This window comes from Engystomops pustulosus, chromosome 1 (assembly GCF_040894005.1).
Source record: "Engystomops pustulosus chromosome 1, aEngPut4.maternal, whole genome shotgun sequence".
Classification (NCBI taxonomy): Eukaryota; Metazoa; Chordata; class Amphibia; order Anura; family Leptodactylidae; genus Engystomops; species Engystomops pustulosus.
The window spans coordinates 243789037-243813069 of record NC_092411.1 but is presented as its reverse complement, the minus strand read 5'-3'; the positions used below and the strand labels follow the sequence as shown (position 1 = coordinate 243813069).

Below are 24033 nucleotides of genomic sequence, written 5' to 3'. Positions count from 1 at the left end.
TCTGTACTTAAACAATCTGCTACCCTCTCATAACATTTGATGTAAATATGGAATGTGCAATATTCCAGATTCACCTAATAGGGGTCATTGAGTGAATCTGGAATGTAGCAAATTCCATATTTACATCAGATATTATGAAAGGGTAATGTGACCGGTAATGCGACATGGGGCGGGTCAAGACTGTCATGGGCCCTGGGCTTATGGTATTAGAATCAAGCTTCCTGGGGAATAGAAGATGCCCTTCTCTGTCTTTGTGGACCTTAGAAGAACCCTCAAAGGTCCTGAAACAGATCTTGTGAGGCCAACATATTTCCATCAATTTCAAAGGCCACAGTTTCAGCATGTTGACATTTTCTCTATATGTCTGTATACATATCCATCTATTGTGAAATATATACATATATATACATTTATCATGGCTTAAACATGAAAAAGTCATAAGTCCTGGCCCAAGGAACTGTGACTTTTTCTCACTTTACAAAATTGGTTGGGGAGGGGAATGGAATAGGCCACGGCTTGCCATGGGATTTGCTATAACTTGTGCCAGTTTCCTGGTGTACAATTAATCTGGCCACACGATGCGACAACTTTTGGTGTACTTGTTACATTAAAAAAAATTGTGGAAACTCCTATTATGCAGAAAATACAGATATATAGGAAGGAATAATATTATATGAACAAAAGCCATATGAAGTTACATGATGTAAAATAAAACTTCCTTTATTATTCCCTATGGGCAAATGAAATGGTACAAAACCGCTCCTTATAACACCCTATAGCCTCGACTGGAAAACCGTATTTGTCAGTAAGTGACGTCAATGCGCTAAGTTGAATTTTACTTAAAATTTTTACAGCTTTTATCCGTAGTGATTTTTATAGCCCATGTGTGTCCGGCATATGCTGCTCATTCTCGTAATAATTTTACTTTATAATTGCTAAGGCATATTTTTTACCTTGTGCCAAGCTGCAGTGTGGATTGCAGAGTGTTGGTGAGTAATCTTCTGGCATAGGGCCTCCTATTACAGATGACTTCACGAGGTGACAACATGCTTTGCACTTGGAGTCAGACTGCAGAGATGACTAGAGCCTACAAGATGTAGCGTATTGTGGGGCTGCAGACTCCAGCATTTCATAGGTCTGCAGTATATAGCAGTGATGTAAAGCCTTAGTGGACAATTAATGGATATCCAATTACTATTATACTACGGCTTCCAGTATTCTCTGCGTGAACTTGATGTACAGCCACAATGTGCTGCATTACGTTATGGGAAGATTAAAACCATCAATATTTTACAAATAATTATTTCGTTGACATATTGCTGCAGAGAAAATGCAACTTAAGATCTCATATCCAGTAATATCGGGGTGGACCTAAGCATTTTTATACTGCAATCCTTGCAAAAATATTATAAGGTTGGCCAAGAGATCAAATCATAAGAAACAGATAAGTATATTTGGTCGTGATGGATGTTACTAGAGGATAATAATATCATTGGTGGGGTCACACCAATTGATTGTCCTTTTGCTCCTTCAGTTCTTAGTGTGTTTTGCAAATTGCTGAGCAGAGCGCTGGGTTGTGCCCATTGTCTTTGAGGGTGCTGGAGATGGTTTCTGATAGTTAGTAAGCTTGACCTGCTGCATCATCATTTAGTAGGAATAGGAAACCCATTCTCATGATCATGGTGGTCCCAGCAGTCACACCCCGACCAATAAGCTATTACATACCCTATGGATATGGTTTAACAATCAAGCTTGGTTCAACTCCTTTAGCCAAGTGAAGAAGTTAGATAAGGTAAGGAAGAAACCATCTAACAAAGTCATATTTTTCTCTAGCAGAGTTTACCTTTAATACGGTTCTTAATTTAAAAATGGGGAGAGTGATTACATAACTTAAGGGGAGCTTGTCAGTGATTTGGGACACTAAACCACACACATCTCCTTGTTTACTGGTGGTTTAGCGTCCCAAATCTCCCTGTATGATCTTTAAGCATTCGGGAAACAAACAAAAACTTAATATTCTCCTCCTTCCCCGTTCCCTCGGAGCCTGATCTGGCAACTGATATTAGAGCATTACAGTCCCTATTCACTTCGGATACTGGCGCTGCTGTCCCGGCTTCACTTCCCGCATTGCAAGAGGAGATGCTGGCGCAAGATCTTTAGGTGTGTGTCTCATCGGGCTCACATCTAGGTGAGTACAGGCAGTCCCTGGGTTACGTACAAGATAGGTTCTGCCGGTTTGGTATTAAGTTGAATTTGTATGCAAGTCGGAACTGTATATTATATAATATTATATAACCCCAGTCAAATTTTTTTTGGTCTCTGTGACAATTGAATTTTAAAAATACGGCGTTGTCATTCAAACCAGGATTGACAATAAATCTTAATTACAGACGCCTTTAATAACTGTTATAGCTGTTTTATTGTAGCTCAAGGCTAAAGTACATTAAATTACCAAAATACAGAGGTCCGTTTGTAACTAGGGGTCGTATGTAAGTCAGGTGTTCTAAGTAGGGGACCGCCTGTATTTAATTTTATTTTTTTAACATATAGGCTTCAAAAAAAGTTGATTTGTGACCCTAAACCACAGGTCTATAAGGACCTGTAGTTGGTTTAGGGTCCCAAACAGGCCTCACAAGTCGTCTTTAAAGAGAATGCGGCACAAATTTTTTTTTTTTTTTTACTCATTATAACCATATATCAAAAAATTTTATTTTTATGTGGATGTCTGATATCTTGCCTGAGGCCAGAAACCTCATGGCCATAGGGAGCAATGGACTGGAGCCGACTCGTGGATCTATGGAGAGTTTTTAGGCATGTTCTGTGCAGATAGGAGGTGTAGATAAGATATCATCTGTTGTTGGTAGTGGAGGCAATAATGGAGTTTTCTATGGAGTTGTTATCTTCTACTGTAATGGTATCAGTCTTGTCTGTGATGTAAATGAGGTGACTTCTGCTCAGCAGTCCCCTACAGAATTAGAAATTGGCAGCCCTATCATCAAGCCTACTGTCTATTGTGAGATTTGCAGGACTTTTCATTAACTCTTACATTTTATAGTACTTTTTATTAACGAAAGATTAAGCATTAAAAATTCCTTAAATAGTTATGGTTAACATAAAAATTTAGGTCATTTTCTGTTGACACCTTCCCGGTCAAATACAAATTCATATATTGTACTTGGGAGGATCAGAGGATTATTCTATTTTATAAATTAGTTTGGTTGCAAACAGAATGTAGAACAATATTTACAGGCAGTCCTCGGTTTACTTACAAGATTCTGTAGGTTTGTTCTTAAGTTGAATTTGTATGCAAGTCGAAACATGATACTTTATCATTGTAATCCCAGGCAAAATTTTTTTGTTCTCTGTGACAATTGGATTTTAAAAATGTTTGGTTGTCATAAGGACCAGGATTAACAATAAGCTTAATTGCTGACACCCTTGATACCTGTTATATGTCTTTATTGTAGTCTAAGGCTAAAGTACAGTAAATTACCACAATCCAGAGGACCTTTTGTAACTAGGGGTCGTCTGTAAGTCGGGTGTTCTTAAGAAGGGAACCGCCTGTATATATATTTTATTTCCCGATTTATGGTTTTGAAAAGATTTTTATGTGGTTGATTATGAACCATATCCTTGGTTAAGGGGTTATGCCAAGCTTAATAGTGGCTTAATATTGCTTCTGCAAATCCAGACCCAGTTACTGGGTTAGTTTTGGTAATAGCCGGATTCGTAGACAAACAAAGCTCACACTTGCCTAAAACAAACCTAAGGGTAAGTCACACAAAAGTAAACAAAAAAAATACTTATATCTTGAAGAAATAATTACAGAATGAAATTATGACAAAAAATAAATTCTGAGCACATATCAAAAGGCTGTTTGTTATTGTAAGACTTTATATTGCCTTTGTAGACAACTAGAAGCCTGAACAAATTGTGAAATACCTTGAGGCACTATCTCAAATACTGAGGGCATCTGGTTGATTGATAACAGCAGTACACAGTGACTCCACCTCCATGTTATGTTGTGGAGGTCGAAGTTTGTGACCCTGCTTTGCCACCAATAGACTACAAGTGCAGGAAGACTTTGCTGTGGCACAAAAACTATAATTTCTGTTGTTGTGGCGCTAGGTCCTTTTTATACATACAGCAGACTTGTTGGGCCAGATTTGGTGTACATGTGTGCTTTAGAAGTATTCATTATAGTTCTAGAGAAGATATAAAAATAAACACAGTCATTTTCAGTTGCTGACAGTTCTGCCTTTATAACGCTACATTGCTCATGGGTCAGATTTTCTATGCCCATTCTGAAAAGTTGTCATGGAGCTTTTCTGGTCAAAAAAGTAGAAGTGACTGAAGCAGGATTGAACATGCAGGGACATTTGGTTTCTGAATATAACATTGTCACAGTTAGTATTTTATAGCAGTTGTATTATCTCCATTACTTGTGGTTTCTTCTCAAGCGCAGTTTAATTAATACCTTGTTTTCCTTGCGCTTCCTTATTATTATAATGGTTTCAGTTTACATCTTGGGTTACTGTTACATTTGTGTTTGAGGTTTCGTGATTACATTTTTGATGAAAAAAAAAACACCGTTCTTTTTTTATTATAATTGGGAAATGACTGATTGTAAGGATTTTACTACTAAAGAGATTTATTTCATGTCCACGGTATAGGGAATAAATAACTGGGGGTCTAACCTCAGGGACTGCAGTCCCCCATGACCTGCCCTACACAGAGTGGGACTTCAGAGACGCACCTTCCCTTTTACTTTCCAGGAAATTGACACAGAAAGTCAATGGAGTCTGCGATGGAATAAATGCCATACAAATGAATGACCCAATTGTCAACCTAGCCCAAAAGGGGATACAAGGCTAATTGGTTACTGCCAGATTGGGGGTTAAAGTCAGCATCCAAGTTGTATGGGGCAGGTGATGGTGACGCAGGTCTCCGTTCTGGTTATAGATCCAGGTTGGATCACAGGTTACATCACAGATAGTAATGTTATCATGTCGTTGGGTACACCACTATTTACTGATATCGCTACTAGTTGGAGTAAAGAAATAAGTATCTCCTATATATAGCGGCTTCCTTTTCAACAGCGATTTACAGATCATGTGATAAAGAGTAATAAAATTGTTGAAACTTTTGGAATAATGGGTCTGGTTGTTTGTCAGGGGTAACCCCATAGTGAAGGTGATGCTAGAAGGTGGATGATATAGGTGGAGACAAATCTAACAATTCCCACCCCAGGCATGTTGCTTAAATTGCTTTTGTTTTTGGGGGTCTACAATTTGCAATCCATATGTGTAGTCCATTTGATCTGGCTCATATATCATTGCACTACACGTCTGGAATGTACTGTTTGGTCTGAATTCTGTTAGCCTACACAAAAGCGTCACATGATCCTTGCGCTCATTTTTACTCTAATTAAAAATGTTTCCCATTTCAACATTGAGCTAGTGCAATGCCTAAAATTCCCCTGCTGTGTGTTTAGTGTAACTTTGATCACATTATAGTTACAAAAATACTTAGTGAAAATCATGGTGAACTAAACACAAATAAAGAAGCCCTTATCAAAAAAGATGTGTGACTGGGTGTGCAGTATAGGCCATCATATGCACATGTTTAAAGGGGTATTCCCACAAAGACAAGATTCTTATATGTACTCGGTGTACTCAGGATAACAAAATGGCACATTCTCTAATTCACTGTTATTAACAAAAATACAGAATTTCACAGATATAATTCCAACCTGTCTCTATCAGTCCTGGTGTACACAATTTCAGTTGCCCCTAGACACGACTCTGTCACTTCTGACTTAGGGTTGGGCAACCATCTTGTATTCCTTTGTGACACTGTGCAGCTGAGATTTATGTCTCTCTCTGTTTTGTGCCTGTAGCCACGCCCCCTGCAGATCAGCCCTGAGTTCACACCGACACATACACTGATTCACTTCCTGCCAGCAAACAGCACATAGTGAGGAAAGAGAAGCTGCAAACTCCAAACTCCAGGCAGCTAAGTGATCAGGGGGAAGGGGGAGGCAGGCACATATCTGTGAGAACAAATATGTAGCAGAGCTGACAGTGTAAATGTCTGTCAGTCATGCCTCTATGTAATAGGCATCTCGTGCATCTCATCTGTCTCATCTCTTTCTATGTGTCAGATACTAGTACAGTCAGGAGCCAGATAAAAGTCTATTTACATCTGTGCCCTGATAATTTAACCACTCTGCCAGCTCACAGAACTAGATGGATCATAATGTGTCTGCTTAGAGAGTCCTCGTCCGTACCCTGGAATATTACACTGACCATCACTAAGTTATAGGAGTAAAATTGTAAAGTAAGGGGTTAAAATGATGGAGTGTTGGATCAATGTAAAATATTCATGTTTTTCCGTCTCTTTTTTTAGGCACTTTTTTCTTTGATTTGTATTGGGCATAAATGTAATAATATGAGATATAAGAATATGTGGTGTTTATAGGAAAACCACAAAAAGCAAATAACAGGTCAAGTTTTTTGTGCTGCTGTGTAGTGGTATACAGCTTGACACTGTCTACTCCTAAGTTATACAAGTTATACTATTAGAATATTTTGTGGCCAGATTGTGACTTGGTGTCTTGCAAGTACCACATCCTATACAAAAAGCTATTTGCTATAACCAATAATTTTTGCTCAATGAGCAGCTTTTTAATGAATGAGATCCCTGTTCACTGCCTGTCACAGTCGATCAGTTTCTGTAGCAGATTTTTTTGTTGTTTTTGGCTGATCCCCAGCAGCCCAGGGCTTTCCCCTCCCCACACCATACTGTGTCTCTTCCTCGGCGCATTACAATAGTGGCGGAGCTCTCCCTGGTGTCATCATGCATAGCGCAACACTTTGTGCTCCGTCCTCTATCTCCTTGCTTGCAGAACACATTTCATGACAAGCAAGTTGAATAATGTATGACAATTTTTTGCAAAGGTTATCATAAAGCAGCACGTTACCTTACTGTAAATCTGCCCTATTTAGAAGAACAATTGCATTTAGACAACTGCAAATGTGTGTGCTGCAGTATTTGTTGTATATTTGTTAAAGAGCAAAATTACTATTTTATTTTATTATTTGTATTATTTTTTTTTTTTTTAACAATAGTTCTTTTCTTAATATTTGTAGGTTATCTTATTAAAATTGACTGTAGAGAAATCTGCATGCTCCATAGGGTTTGGCCACTATCAGTAAATACAATGACACGTTTTTTTAGATCTCTGCTTGCCGTCCTTAAATAGGATTTTTTTTTTGTGTGCTTTCTGTCAATTGAAATCTGTCCCTGGTCATGTGATATCATAGAGGTCACGGCTCATTGTATCACGCAACTCTGTTTACTCTCCAACGCACTGTGCACCTGTGTGACATCACATGACCAGGGATCGGTGTCTATCCACAGGAAGTAAACAATGAAGCTTCCTGTTGAATGACAGCAAACAGAGATCTAGAAAACAGTAAGGAATTGATACAGAAAGTATATTGGAGAATTGTATAACTTTTCATTACAATGATAATATAAATTATTTGCTGGAAGTGGACAACCAGGAAGTCGTCTCCTCTCACCCGACCTGATCAGATTGTTGAGCCGCGCTCGCAATGCCCAAGGCTGAGGCAGAAAATGCAGAAAGGAAAGAAAATCCAGCGCAGCGTCCTTCGTCCTCATATAAACCGTCTTTATTAGTGTTACAGCATTCAGTACATCAGGTAATAACACAGGATAAATAACAGGATAAGATGTACTACATGCTGTAACACTAATAAAGACGGTTTATATGAGGACGAAAGACGCTGCGCTGGATTTCTTTCGTTTCTACAAATATGTAATGTTTGGTGAGATGTAATAAGGACATATACTCACCTAGATCATGTTATCTCTGTGTACAGTACTGGTAGTAGGCAGTGACCAGTGGTCATTTGTCTTGGCTGCATCATTTTTCCAAATCTTAGTGTTGTTTTTAACCTTTTTGGTCTGAAAGCATGTTTCCAATATACATGTCTAGGGATATTGCTGTCTAAGATCCTGTACAGGCAGTCCCCGGGTTACATGCAAGATAGGGTCTGTAGGTTTGTTCTTAAGTTGAATTTGTATGTAAGTTGGAACTGTATATTTTATCATTGTAATCCCAGCCAGAACTTTTTTGGTCTCTCTGACAATTGGATTTAAAAAATGTTGGGTTGTCATAAGAACCAGGATTAACAAAGCTTCATTACAGACACCTGTGATAACTGTTACAGCTGATTATTGTAGCCTAGGACTAAAGCACAATAAATTACCAATATCCAGAGGTCCGTTTGTAACTGGGGGTCGTATGTAAGTCGAGTGTTCTTAATATGGGACCTTCTGTACTGGGTGTTGCATTGCCTCTTCTAAAATGTCTTTTCACTGTGAATTAGTGGTTAGCATTACAGCCTTGCAGTACTGGGGACCTGGGTACAATTCCCCGGGTCAACATCTGCAAATAGTTTGTATGTTCTCTCTATGTTTGTGTGGGTTTCCTCCGGATCCTTCGGTTTTCTCCCTTACTCCAAAACATACTGGTAGGTTGATTAGATTGTGAGCCCCATGGGGACAGGGACTGATGTGACAAGCTCTGTGCAGCGCTGGGTAATCTGTGTGCACTATATAAATAAAGGAATTTTCAGGCCCAGACTGCCATGTATCCCATCTGCATGTTTGACTCATAAATTGCACCCATTACTGTGCCTCTTATGTTATAATCCATACTATTCTTGCTTTGTTGCATCCAATGCTATGCTTTATGCCCCTCAACATTACTCCAATTGTGAATTCCAGGGCTGTGGAGTCGGTAAGCAAAACCCCCAACTCCGACTCGTCAATTCTTTCGAACTTTGACTCCAACTCCAGCTCTACCAAAATGGTCACTGACTCCGACTCCAAAGTCCTGTTTTCCTGGTCACTATAGCAGTGCTGAGCATGTACATATAGTGTAGCACACATTCATCGCAACTAAAAGGGGGATCAGGGGTGCACACTGACAGGCCACATACAGCCGGTCAATCCATTAGTTGCGGTCCACACGCTGCTGAAAGTCAGAGTCCAATGAGCATTTCCATAACTGAAAGAAGCATTCGTTGGTGCAGGAGGCCGATGAGTGCAGCTGAGAAGTCTAATTGCTACCGTGTCCTCTCCCAAGCATCCCCAATAGAAAACCCAGAAGAGGTTAGTACTTGTCAGCTGCAGTATACTGCTCCCGGGACTCTCCTGCTCCTGGTGCAGTTATCCCCTGGTCCTGATGACGCTGCATACAACCACCATGAGACACAGAGGAGAGAAGAAGCTGCAGTGTGGTGCAGAGAGGAGAAGGAGCTAGGAAAGGAGAGGATTTATAAATCTTTTGTCTGCTCTGGGGTCTCCAGTATTATTAGTTATATGCTCTGGGGGTCATCAGTATGGTCTTCAACGACATTTCCAGTATTGTTAGTCTGCTATGGAGTCTTCAATATTATTATCTGCTCTGGGAGTCTCCACTATGTTAAGCCGGCTATGTGGTCGCCAGTACTATTATTGTCTGCTGTGAATGCAGTTTTTGGTTTCTGGGGTGTTATTCAATGCTGTACTGTGGCATTTATCATTTCTGTACTGTGGTTGTTGGTGCATCTAGTGTACTGGTTACTGATGTGGCTCCTGAAAGTTGAGCAGTATGACAATATGGCCCTTGGATCACTATGGCCCTGGTCTTAATCCTTTGATCAGGAATACAACAGACACAATGGAAATTTAACAATATTTGTGGAGTCGGTACATTTTATCCCAATTCCGACTCCAGCAAAATTGTTTCAGACTCCACAGCTCTGGTGAATACTATGCCTGCTTAGTTACTGCCAATATGGGGCCCATTGCCAGTGGAACCATGAGCTTCCCCCACACTGTGCCATCTGTGCCACCTATAACACTGCGACTCGTGTTTTGCTGCCAATACTCTGACTGTTGTACTGTGGCTGATGTGTTGCCTCCAATATTGCTCCGGCTACCCTACTACACTGCAACTGCCATTATCCCTCCAAAATATGTGCCTAATGCACTAGCAATAACCTTGCTATTTTTCCTTAAAGGACATAAAAGAACTTCCACTTATACTTAGGTGACTCTTAAAGCGGTTGGCCACTTTTCAATAAATCTCTTCCATTACACATACCTCTGCACGTATATGTACCTGCTTCTTTTGGAGCGGCGACCTTTTCCTGTTCTCACCATGCTGTCCTCTTCATTTATACATAACTTCCCATTTACTCCTTCAGTCTATCCTCGTCTAACCTCTCCCAGCAGGCTGAACCCTAAATAGAGATGAGCGGACCAGAACTTAACGTTTAGGTTTGGGGTGTGCACTGCTCAACCCAGACATATTGTCTAAGCCATGGCTAGTTACTAGGGGCGTTACTATGTTGGTTTGTTTGTTCGGCAGCCAATCCGCCAATATGTCTGCTTTGCGCAGGGCACACTTGATCCCTGAACCAAATGGAAAGTTCGGGTCCGCTCATCTCTGGTCTCCTGCTGCTGGCCTCTCCTATTAATCGGAGCTCAGACATGTTCAGAAAGATCCACAGAGAGTTTGCAGAGGGCACAAATCCTAAATTACTTGAACATTCTTGGATTATTATTGAGGCAGTAAAGGCACATGGGCAACTTATGTAACAGATGTTGGTAAAGTTGATGTGGACATTTTTGGTCCCACTGGACCTCTCTTAGTAATGGGTCTATGATATAAGAGGACTCTGTTTACTACACTAAGTTATAGTAGAACATCAAGCTTTAAATGGCTGGTACAAAGATATTGAATGGATTAATGTTTATGGAGGGGGTACAAGGCCTCAAGAGCCGTGATCCAGTGATTGCTGGTCATCTAAGCAGGCAGTAATAAATGTACTAGTTGGGACAATCCCAACAATTTAGACTTTTTTTTCTCTGCATCAGCCAAGAGGTTAGACTGTTATCTCCCGGGTCACATGTAAACTAAGCATATAGCCATGTAGGTGAAATGTCTTGTAGGTTGCATTCACACTTTGCATTTGTTTTGCAGATGCTTTTAGACCAGAACGATTGCAGTCATGAACTTATAACTCAAGTCTTGCCATGTTAACAGCAAAAACATATATTGCTAGTTCCCAAACACAAGCTTTTAGGTCTAACCATCTGGGTTCAGGCGTAGCTCCTTCCCACTGCACTGAGTTTAAAAATGCAACATGTGAACATGGACTCGAGAAAATCTGTAGTCTGAATACAGAAAAATCTTAATGCTTATTTATATGCAAATTGAGCACCATGGATATGGCTTCAAAGTGAACCCTCTGTTGTCCAGTCTTACTATTTGGGAGACTAGCACCTCCCAAATAGCCTTGAATGACGGTGCCCTGCCCCTGGGGGGTTAAGGAACAACCATTTGTAAAATAATAAAATACACCAGTGTGCTCTTAAAGGGATCCTGCATTTGATGAACTGAGTTATCGTTGATATTTATACATTTTACAAACTTCTTTATTCTTTTACAATATGTAACAAAATGTAGGATAGGAAAAAAAATAACAACATAAAATTTGGTTTAAATGTATAATAGATCACAAAAGTCATAAAATCCACCCTATATAATATGAGAAGTGACTATCTGTAAATATTTGAAGAGCTTTACATTGTTTCCATAATTTCTAAGTGTTATTTCCTTTTTCAGTGGCATTTACAGTATTTGATTGAAAAGACTTACAAGATCTTCCCTTCCCCCACCATAGGTGTCACTTGACCATGTGTTTTTAACAGGGAGGAGGGGGAAGCTTTTTGTGTAATTAGGTAACCAATGACACTGGCAGGCAGACAATTGTCACCAGAGTTCCCATCCCGCCCCCCAGCCGGCTACAGGAGTCATCAGTATGAGTCTTCCACTCACTCAGTGCTCTGCCTGCCCTGTTTATATCCCCTGATCATGGGTAAGACACCAGAAAATACAGTGTTTCTAGTATTGTAACGGTACAGGAGGCTTGTTGGTGGAAAGATTATTAATCCGGCATGTGGGCACATTTGGAGGGGGGGGGGGCCCTGCTGCTTTTGTTGTTTTGCAGGGGAGGCTCTGGAGCTTTAGCAACAGATTCCATGTGACCAAATCCGTCTAGTTGTCTGTCTCTCCCCTGATTGGTGGTAACAGAATATCCCTCTTCCTGTTACTCTGTGTTTATGATAGAGACATCATTTTTCCTTTGTGTTAGCTGCAGTTAATCATCTGAGCCAATGTCTCAACCTCCTCAATTGGATACATGTGGTTAAGAAGTTAACCATTTGCTAGCAAGAGGGGTCCATGTGTGTGTGTGTGCGTCCGGCTCAAGCTATTCCCTGCACATTCCAGAGCGGAGCAATGCAGTCCTTACACATTTCCACATCCATTCCCATATTTTGTGTCATTGACAATGTTTAGAAATGTAGCAAGGCTGAGTTTGTATAATTTGTTACCTTTGTTACCGTATATAAAATTAAAACGCTTAATAAATGTGCATAGTACATGTGCTGAGAGTACAGATCTTCTAGAAAGTGCACAGATCTGCCCGAAAACGGAATTATTAATTCATCCGGTTAAACTCGATCTGTTGTTCTGAAAAAAAAACCTGGCACTTCTTCAATTTTGAAAAGAATTTGGACATTTACTGATACTTCGTTATCAGTATCCAGGCAATAAGGGGTTAAAATAGTTGTGCACTGAGCTGTGCAGTGCCATGACCGTGTATAAGGGGTGCACATTACTATATACAGTCTACATTAAAAAAAATCACAAAGCTTGGTTTTTGATTACACGAGGGGAGGTTAAAAGAGGAATAATAATAATTTTTTTTTAAAAAAGCCAAAAAAGAGAGCCCTATAGGAAGCCGCTGGGACATGTTGCCATGCCAACAGGTTCAGGAGCCTGCCAGCCAGCTTGTCAATGGGCAATACTAAGAGGGAGCGTCCAAATGCAGCCCGCTAGCTGCAACCCGATTGGTCACACCTCTGTTGTCTTTGTGTAGAGCAAAGGATGCTGGGTAAGACCCAGAGTGAATGCTCAGTTTGTCTCAAGGCTGCAGTGAGGTAATGCTTTTGAATCTTTTGGGATTACGAGCTTGAACCTCTTAAAAAAAAAAAAAAAAAAATAGAAAAAAAAAAAAGACTGCAGCGTGTAGAATATTTTTTTCCCCCCATTTGCTGAGTTTCCTACTCGGCACAATTTTAACAAGTTGTAAAAGCCAGGCAGGGATGTAGATGGTAAAATGCAGCAGATCACGAGGTGAGGACATTTTTATTTACCTTGTGCGTGTACAGTCACTTCCCCAATATGTCATCTTCTTGGGTCAATCCCCCCCCCCCTGTCCCCGTAATTCACATTAATTAAACGACTGCCAGTCCCGCTGCCGCTATATTTTTTTTGACTGTAAAGGTATGAATGGGCTTATTTGCGTTTTATTGTGCCGTAGCGTATTGAGCGAAAACAGCAGCTTTATTGTGGGTGATACAAGGTTGTGTTAGCTACGTCGCCATAAAACATGTAATGTTATACTGTCCGCACTGGTTAATAGCTGCGCACCATTCAGCAGAGTATCCGGTATGACCATGGTCATTGTATACCAAATACATAACTCTTAGTGACTCCAAGCCTGATGGCGTATTTATTGCTAGACGCTTGCTACGCAGACAATTTGTGTCGATTCCTTTGCTGGATGTTTGCTTTCTATTTCTCAGTAGGATTACATCACCTGATAGTTTTTACGGGCAACATTGAGTTAATAAAAAATGAATCACTATTTGTACAAGACGCAGCAAGTTCTGATCTTGTGATCCGGGGCTTCTCCTCGCCCCTATAGTCTAAATATGGCGGCTGCCTGTATTGTGTTTTGTGAATAGTCATCGGTTCTGAACATTGATGATTCGTTAAATTCCATGCAAAATACAGCATCTGACGAACATGTTGTCCATGAATAGACTCGTAGCCGGATCACTTCTTTTCTTTCTAGTGATTTGTTGACCCTTTTTTGCTTTAGAGAATGAATCTATAAAAACCGGTGTGGATTAACTCTCTCCCAGACATAGGGCTATCTTAACACATGGCTTCCAAAACCTCAGCGGGGTGATCTATAGCTTACTAATATATGTGACCACCCGTAAGAAGGCAATTATTCCGTTACAGTGTAGTTTAGTTCACCGAGTGAATAGGATTTTTTGTATAAGTGCCAGACATTCACCTTAAGGTTATGTTCACACTAGAGAGTTTATATTTCTTAGATCCGAAAAACATCCTTTCTTATTATTTCTTTACCTGTTCCATGATGAGTCTTTTTAATAATATTTGGCAGCTTATAGTAAGGATAAAAATACATATAAAAACATTACATACAATGTATCCATCATCATCATAATTTGATGATAGGATTCTAGAAATGAGTGGAATGGTTGTTTCCTTTTTCTACATTCCCTTGGCTACCACCAATGTTGCCGGCGTTCTTGGCCGTCACTTGTTTGACTATGACGGCAGAAGACGCAGCTGGCAGATTTGGCGTTACTGTTGCCTAGGCAAATGTACGATGCTGGAAAGCTCTTCTGCAGAATTTCTATAAGTAGGCTGTGTCGGCCGCTGTCAGACCTATGTTCGTGATGGAGCATGCCGGCCACATTGGAGATATCCTTTAGCTAAATAAAACCTAAATCTTAGGGCGGTAGCCAACATCAATACCGTGTATGTTACTATCCAATTCTGGTTAAGAGAAGTGTTGCCTTGGATTTTAACCTGGACATAATGAATGTTTTCCCCCATATAAGCAAGGACTATAAGCGTTTTATCTCCCTCCAAAAAACATGCATGTTTATGGTGAAGTCGGATCTGATATTGATGAGTTTCTTACAATCGTTGCTCCTGTATCTAGTGCTTTGTATCCTGTTAGGTGACAATCCCAGATTTTTTAAATTCTTGTAGTTTTCTATTTTCTCTTCTAAGTTAAGTCTATTCTTAAAATATAACTAAATCAGCTTTTACCCCACTAAATTATCAGCATCCTCAGGTAGGGTGTGAGTTATCCTTTCAAGCATTACACTTTTATTTTTAAACTTGCACGTTTACCTATATAAAAAAAAAAGCTCAGTGAGACACTGAGAAGTGTCTTTTATTGCCAGAGATGAGTCACTTTTAGAGGCTGAAGTGGGAGCATCAATTTACATGCCCAATGGGACAATCTTGGTCTCTAAAAGGGTAAAACTATTGAGTCATTGTGAAGACGAGAATCTCATCTTTCAAACTTGATTGTGGTTTTGTTTGCTACAGAACCAGCATCTGGTACTGCAGCTCAGAAAACCACAATCGTGTTTGAAAGATGAGATTCTTTTCTTCAGAATGACTCCACGGTTGTATATAAGATGGCGGCTGATGGCTGGTTCAAGCAGCATTTTTATTTATGAAATTATGTTTTTCCTTTCCCTTATAAAATATGGCTGGACCATTATACAAAGGCTTATACCTCTTGTGTTATCCCCTTATCCTTATAGACTGTAAGCTCTTATGTCACCCCCTCATCCTTATAGACTATAAGCTCTTGTGTCACCCCCTCATCCTCATAGGCTGTAAGCTCTTGTGTCACCCCCTCATCCTCATAGGCTGTAAGCTCTTGTGTCACCCCCTCATCCTCATAGGCTGTAAGCTCTTGTGTCACCCCCTCATCCTCATAGACTGTAAGCTCTTGTGTCACCCCCTCATCCTCATAGACTGTAAGCTCTTGTGTCACCCCTCATCCTCATAGACTGTAAGCTCTTGTGTCATCCCCTCATCCTCATAGACTGTAAGCTCTTGTGTCATCACCTCATCCTCATAAACTGTAAGCTCTTGTGTCACCCCCTCATCCTCATAGACTGTAAGCTCTTGTGTCACCCCCTCATCCTCATAGACTGTAAGCTCTTGTGAGCAGGGCCCTCACTCCTATTGTTTCATATGACTGTGTAATGTCTTATTTTATTTGTATATGTTCCCCAGAATCTGTAAAGTGCTACAGAATTTGATGGCACTATATAAATAAATATTATTAATATTGTAGTATGTGTATATATGTTTATATCAGACAGTTAAAGACATAGTTGTACATGCCCTCTACAGATTTTGATCCAATTTCAGACTGTGTCTTGAATTTTCAGTATTTTTGGTTTGAAAGTTGTCATTTTTATCTTAACATTGATTAGTTAGTTCTGTCTGCTATAGAGCCTAAGATAAGGTCATGTAAAAGGATGCTCCCCTTCCAGCCTCTAAAGGTGACTCCTCACTGGAAAAAAAGTGACTCTTCTCAGATAATTTGCATGTTACTGTGGAGGCAATACCTTATATGTAATAAGTAAGTTTTAATATTAAAAAAGGCTACTAAGAATGTTACAATTGCCTTCTGTTAGTTTAGTGGGGTAAAACCTGATGACAAAGTCTAGGGTGAGCACTTGTTTTTGCATTATTTATTATGTATGTAATGAAAGCTCCCATTGTAGATGCTAAACATGTCTATACATGTATCTGGTCAGTGATGGATAGAAGAGGGGGAAAAGTTGTATAACAGTGTCTTAAAGGGCATCTACCACCAGGATGAAGGTTTGTATGCAAATGAGCTTGAGGTGCTCCAGGCTCCATAGGTGTTAATGGAGCCTGGAGCCCGTCTGGCTCATTTGCATAAAAGTATTTCTTCCTGCTGGTAGATGTTTCTTAAACAGGTCCTGTCGCCCATAACAAAAGCACTAGGAGCTGCTTACTAAAGTAAGCAGCTCCTAGTGCTATCTCCGATGCAGCAGTGTTACCCTGCTAGTGTTATCGGAACCCTGCAATTACGCTAGAAAACACTGCTGCGAAGTACAATAGAAACGCCGGACCGCGCTCAGAGCAGTCCGGTGTATTCATGAGGGGGCGGGGCTAGGGGCGGTGACTGCCGCATGAAGCTCGGCTATGGAGTGGGCAGGGGTGGTCCAGGGAAGAGGCAGAGCCTTGGACCGCCCCCTCATGAAGCAGGGTAACACTGCTGCATCGGAGATAGCGCTAGGAGCTGCTTACTTTAGTGCTTTTGTTATGGGTGACAGGTCCTCTTAAAGGATCAGGGATGGTACTGTATGACAAAGGCATGTTTAGGGGAAGGATGCCCAATTAAGTAGTGCTGATACAGTTTTAAAAGCAAGAATCGGAGGTGAATCTTAGTGTGAGGACCTATTAAGAGCAATGTTTTGACTTCAAATACAGTCCCAAAAGCCTGAATGCATACTCAGAGCCATGAGTGGAAGTTTTTATAGGAATGCTTGTACACTCAGTCACTGGTCCATGTAAAAGGGCTTATAATTCTCTGCCAAACAGTGTAAGCAGTGTAGCTAGATCGGGGCAAATTTATCACCGATTACCAGAGCAGTAAGAGTGGAGCATGGATAGCAGCGTGTGGAGGCTATACCTAGCCAGTAGGCCGGTTGGCCATGAGCGTGCGTGTACTGACATAGTCGCTCCGTGCATGCGCAGCATTTACCAGTCAGAACCTACAACTTCTGAACTGAACTGATGTTGAGTTGAGTTTAGCAGTTGTAGGTTGAGGCTGGTGAATCACGTGCATGGAGCATGTGTTTGCAGCCTACCTATGATTTTATACATCTTCCAATAGTGGCCATATATAGTCTCTCTTTAGAATCCATGCGCATTGCAGTATTTTGACTCCATTTTGAAAAGTACAGTAATAGGTCTTTCATAGAGGGGTATGGGGACTCTACTACACAACCAGATATGCCTCTGATTTCATATTGATTTAGACTGTTTTTTCTGTTAGATTCCATATAAATCAACCAAATACTACATTCTGACATGCTTCATAAGCTGTGGTATGTAGAAAGGTATTCTTCCCCAAGGCGGAATATGCTGTAGAAGAGTCCATATTGCTGCCTCCATTACTGCTCATGTTTAATGATGTCAGCTAAGATCATGTTGGTGGCTTGTATTCTGTCATAGATACGAAAAAACTAAATGGATTAGTAAGTTGAACATCAATGCAGCCTCACAGTTAGGTTTATGTTTTCATATATATCACACTGGAACTTTTACGGAATCTGAGCAGCAAGACGCTTACAAAACCTACAATGCAGATGTCAACCTAGCTTAAGTTTTGTTAAACACACCCCTCCATGCCCCACTGGCGTGAAGGTACCGGAAAGGGGAAAATAATTTTGGCAGAGAAGCCCTTATAAATTTCCCCCTATGTCTCCATCACCAGCTCAAAGCTATGTTTTTATTGTGTCCTTGCTCTGAAGCTGAAACAATGTTGCAAATGTACTTAGCCGTCCCTGCGCGATCCCCGAGGTGCGGTTTCCTGACTCCAATGCACAGCTCATGCGCACGATATCGTGCATCTGTCACTTCCCCGTTCAGGTCCGCTGGAGTTCACCTTCTTCTTCCCAGTGCATGTAAGTGCTTGATCTTGCGACACAAATTCAAAGTTAAATCCAGAGGTTTGTCTAAATCCGTCCGATTGGCCGACGGCCTGCCGCATGAAAGCCGGCGGCAAAATGAAAGCCTACGCCAAAATCCGATTGCATGCGACACAATCGCTGTCGAGATCCCCGAAAAGTCAGAAAACACGACGAAAATGTGGCCGCTGGACCCTTAGTAAATAAGCCCCAATGTATTTTTTGTCATTAAAAAATTTTTTTGGTTCACAAAGTTGTGCTTAAATTTTTTCACCTAGAAAAAGGATGGCTCTAGCCATATATAAAACTTTTTCTAACTTTTTAAAGGGAACCTGTCACCACATTTTCACATATACAGCTAATGACAGGTTCCCATAGAGCCCTATCAACTAACTGACCCCCTTATTTTAGCTAAAAATTGTTTCCCTCACATTACAGAAACTCAACTTTATCATATGTTACCTGGCATCAGAGGGGAGTATTGCTCAGCCAGCACCTCCCTTATACTCCTCCCTATGACCCATTCCTTTTTTCAGCATGCCATGTGACCAGGGGGAAGTCATCTATGGTCCTTTAACCAGTTACATTTGCAACCTCTACCACATCTATGTATCTGATCACATGGAAGTATCATGGTTTGATCACAGCATGACTCCATGGACTTATACTCCTCCCCATCCTCTATGGACTTCTACACCCCCCCCCCCCCCCATGGAAGCTGCTGTGATTTCATGTGATCTGATACATACATGGGGTAGACTGTGCAAGCATAACTTGACCCTAGAAGACATCACTATGCTCACAAGAAATTAAGTGGCCAATAATGTAACAGCGCTCTCTCAATGTTCCACTCAGTAGCAGCATCCTAGCAGTGACACCTGTCAATCGGGAACAAGCAGGCAGGGCAATGCAGTGCAGTAACCACAGAATATCCACGGTCTTTTAGGACTAACATAGTGTCATTGAATTCAGGAGAATTACATATAAGTTTATAAACTGATTTTTTTTAACATTGCAGCCATAGAAGGGAATCATTTGGGTATAAGGACCATGCTTTTTAATCAAAGTTTTTAATAAAGAATTTATTTAGGGTGGGTTAATTTGCATGACAGGTTCCCTTTAAAGGAAATCTACCACCAGGATTAATGTTTGATGTGTGCTTCCTCTGTCCGGACCAGTTCTCCTTTTAGCTACTTAAGTCCTTGTTTTATGAAATAAAAATTATAAAAATTATGCAAATGAGCCTGTGGGACTCCAGGCTCTATTGTTATCTATTGAGCTTGGAGCCCCTCAGGCTCATTTGCGTAGTGTTTAAAACCTTTTGCATAAGAAGCTAAACAAAGAGCAGTTCCTGCCAGAGGGGTTGCACGCCAGTATGTCCGTGTACTTGGTTTACAAACCTTAATCCTGGTGGTAGATTTCCTTTAAGAAACTACTTATATCGTTCTATTTCCTCCAGTTGAATAATGAACACTGTGACAGAAGCCCATTGAATCCCATTAAAGTCATTGTTATTTTTTGGTTTCTGTTGGTGCCTCATCGTTAGGTATCTGCCTCTAGAGCATGGGTGGGTTTATTCCTATCATTTTTATTTGATAAATGACATAGTTCAGAAATGTCTATTGTTTACTCTGACTCAAAACCTCATTGATTAGACTGTGCCAGGTATAGAAATGTTCTCAAGGTATAAAATCCACACCTTGCTTCATATTAGGTGCCAACTATGATGAAGCCTTTAAAAGAACATATCCCAACTTGTTCTCTTCATTTCTGTTGATGAGATTTAGACCCGAAAGGTGTTCTAATGATTTAATTATACACAGATATTTACATTGTTTCTATTTTAACAGGTTTTATAGGGAGTAGAAATAATTAACAACATAATAGATACCCAATATGGGCCTAAGTCCATGTCACTACCTATAAAGTACATATAGGATCTGGATATCCTTATGTCAGGTGGATAGCACAAAGTACCGTATATACTCGTGTATGTGCTGAAAAACGTCCCCTCGGCTTATACACGAGTCTATTACAAAAAAAAAATGACCCACTTAAAAAAAATAAACTTAAATACTCACCCTCCGATGTCAGCGCGGCTCCCCGATGTCAGCGTGTTCCGTCTTCTTTCTTCTCCGCGGCTCCTCTTCTTCTCTCTTCTTTCTTCCGGCATGGACACGGCCATGTTTTCTTCGTGGCCGCGCATACTATGACGTCAGCAGCAGCCGCCGCGTCATAGTATGGGCATGCTAGAAGAAAACATGGCCGCCTCCATGCCGGAAGAAAGTAGAGAGAAGAGGAGCCGTGGAGAAGAAAGAAGACCGGACACGCTGACATCGGGGAGCCGCACCGGGCAGGCTGGCTGTATACTACTAGGGGCTGCTGTATACTACTAGGGGCTGCTGTATACTACTAGGGGCTTGCTGTATACTACTAGGGGCTGCTAAATACTACATGGGGGTTGGCAGGCTGTATACTACTGAGGGGGTTTGACCAATGCATTTCCCACCCTCGGCTTCTACTCGAGTCAGTAGTTTTTCCCAGTTTTTGATGGTAAAATTAGGGGTCTCGGCTTATACTCGAGTATATACATATATTCACCCATCATTCAGGCAAGTGGTTAAACAACATTTGGTAGCCATTAGATAAAGCCCTGGTGGGCCAGTGTGTGTGTCCAGACATTCATAGACATAGATGTATTTGTGATTTATTCCTGCCTTGTTGTTCTTGCTTGTATAGTTGATGAGATCACTTTATTGTTCACTGCAGGGTAGCTGGGCTATATTCCAACATTTAAAGCGTCCTAAAGACAAAGAATCGTGCAGAAGCATAGAAAGCGTTTTGTGAAAGAACCGCAAACCCTGTGAATAGCAGTTCCCTATAGTAAGGGTTTCGTCACTGCACATCACAATCTGAGATAGTATCTCTATAGTATGTTTTATATTAAAACTATCAGATTTGGTGTTTTTCAGACAAACTATAGTCAGACAAACTTGACACTTTCTGACATGACCACCCTGTTATGTTTCCAAACAATATATAAGTGCAGGAACTTTTTGAAGACCTGTTTGTAGTTTCTATCATCCATCTGCAACATCCCCCACCGGGCCCAGCCTTTTCTTGGGGCCTGGAGGTAGCCTGGGCCCAGAATACCGGAGTGGCTGGCGGTTGCGGCCTAGGCACGCTAGTGTCACAGTGCTTGGTATGGGGACCGGAGGACTGTCCCACAGCCTGTCAGGTCGCCAGCAGGTGGTGTGTGCAAGAAATGATATAGAGGGAGAGGCTGATGTACTGGTTCTCCCTGGGACAGCCCTTAAAGTCTGTAGTATGTTTCCCTGGAAGATAGATGGGGCGCCCTTGATGGTGACACAGCCGTAGCAGGGACCAGATGGAGGCAATATTGTGCATAAAACTAACTTACAGTTCTTTATTCGAACCAACAGCAGCAACAGGCCAAACAATTCTGTACAAGTGCAGTACTGGAGTGAACCTCAGGAGTTGGGTCACCAGCCTGGATGCAGGCTGGGATGTAGCTGTGTCCAATGCTGGAAGCTGCAGCTTTGTCCTGGTAGTTCTGTGTCACTCAGTGTGTAGTTGCTGAGGCCTGTGGTCAGAGCATGTGCTCTGAGGTGGCGCTTCTCTGTCAAGAGCTGGGCCTCAACAGACCTAACTCGTCCCCTGACTAAGGGTTTAGTTAATCCCTGGTCAGGTGATCTCCTTCTCCAATCACACTCCAGTTACAATAGTGGAACATCATTGGATGACAACATTAAACATTCTTAACCCTTGCCTATCCAGGCAGTATCTACCGCTGCAAAATTACCTCTATATGTACTGGATGGTACAAGGGGCTTATTCGCAATTACTCCTCTGCCCATGCATTGGCAGGGATGTTGCACATGTGTTTGTAGAGAATCCGTATCTAAAGGAGCATCCCGTTTAAAGGGGTATTCTTAGCTAATGTGTGCAAAAAGATGTTGTGGACATACACTACAATGGAGAATTAAAATACTACTGGCCCTTCAATCAGTCCATTGAAGTTTTCCCCTTTGAAGGAGACACAGGACAGAAGATGGCCACTGGTCACATGTCCACAACACATATCCTGCCTGAGCAGTTCATGCAATCACCAATATGTTTGGCTGTAGACGGTTGGTTGCAGTGCATCTCTTATGGCGGGTGTCATCTCAGTTAAGCAATATGCAGTGATGGAAGTTACACATCATTACTATGGTAACAGAGCAGGGCAGTCTATTACATCATCACTGTGAGCAGAGCCTGAGAGGGAGGAGCTGTTACAGACAACTGAAGGATCATGGGACTTGTAGTTTCTAGTGGCGTCCATCTTGGAGATAACTCCGCCTACTTTATAAAACTCATAAAATTTAGTGAATCATGAAAGCGCACTATTTAAGCTCTGTTTTGTGACTAATGACATTTGAGTTATGTTGTATTCACTTATTCATAGCATTATGGGTTTTTGTAGCAGATGTTCATATTCAAGGAATACCCCTTTAACTGATTTAACATGTCCACTTCCTGTGCTGCTCTTAACCAAACTGTTCCTCACAAATTTACCTTCTAGTTTAATCACTTTTATCATGCATTCTTTTAAAGTGTTACCTTAACTTCCCTAAATCTTTGTATAAATCAGTTGTACATGAGGAGTAAATAATTTTCAATTATTTCACTGTCAATTTGCACTTATAGCAGTTTCCCCTCAGCAGTTTCTATCTATAATTCTCAGTTCATGCTGAGCTGTTGGGTGGAGACCACATGCAATGATGTCACCTGTAGAGATGACTGGACCCAAAATTTGAGTTTGGGTGCATCCCCTGGCCAATCACAACCATGGCTAGTAGCTAGGGGCATCAATTTGCTAGATTGGCTGCACGGTTGCCAATCCGACAATATGTCTGGGTCGCACAGGACGCACCTGAACCCTGGACCTGAACTCAAAGTTCGAGTCTGCTCATCTCTAGTCACACGTACACTGGAAGTATCTGCTCATCTAAAAAATATATTCTGTGCTGCTTATTATACAGGCCCAACACTTGATTCAGAGTAGCACATGTGATAAATGTGAATAAAGTGTGACATTTAATATGTGTTAAAATTCAGTGGTTAATAGGTGATAACGATGTATAGATTGCATTGTATATGATTACTGAGACTTAAAGGGGTTGGCTACTTTACCTCATGTTTTTTGTAATGTGTGTGGGGGCAGGATATTAAGTAATTCATTATACATCTATTAATATTTCTGCTCTGCTTTCTTGATATGTAACGTGAAACCTCCTGTCTTTCACCCAGACATTCCTGTCCATAAAATGGCCCCAGATGGAGGGTCATGTGCAGTGGCGTGACTTGAGGGGGTGCAGAGGGTGCGGTCACAACCGGACCCAAGAGGCTTTGTGGGCCCATAAGGTGTCACTTTCCCATATGAGAAGACTAGTACTATAGACTATACATTATAGTCGGGGCCCTGGCACAGACTTTGCACTGGGGCCCATCAGCTTCAAGTTATGCCACTGGTCATGTGTACAATCGACCTGCCAGAACCTTATGATACTATTCATGAATATAATA

The 24033-nt window shown here is 41.1% G+C and overlaps 1 protein-coding gene across 7 annotated transcripts in view; it reads left to right on the top strand.

Annotated features, from left to right (window-relative positions):
• The window catches only part of STOX2 (storkhead box 2), a 142066-nt gene that overhangs the window by 75163 nt on the left and 42870 nt on the right, over positions 1-24033 (top strand). Inside the window, exon 1 of one of the 7 annotated variants that reach the window (XM_072123169.1) lies at positions 7417-7477. The exons of 3 other annotated variants lie outside the window; for them this stretch is intronic. In XM_072123169.1, the coding sequence (XP_071979270.1) occupies positions 7450-7477 (28 nt within the window). In that variant the 5' untranslated portion in view covers positions 7417-7449. Of the gene's footprint in view, positions 1-7416; positions 7478-11907; positions 11961-13027; positions 13087-13207; positions 13283-24033 lie in introns of those variants that run through there. 3 more of the 7 variants (XM_072123186.1, XM_072123193.1, XM_072123177.1) reach the window with 3 other exon arrangements.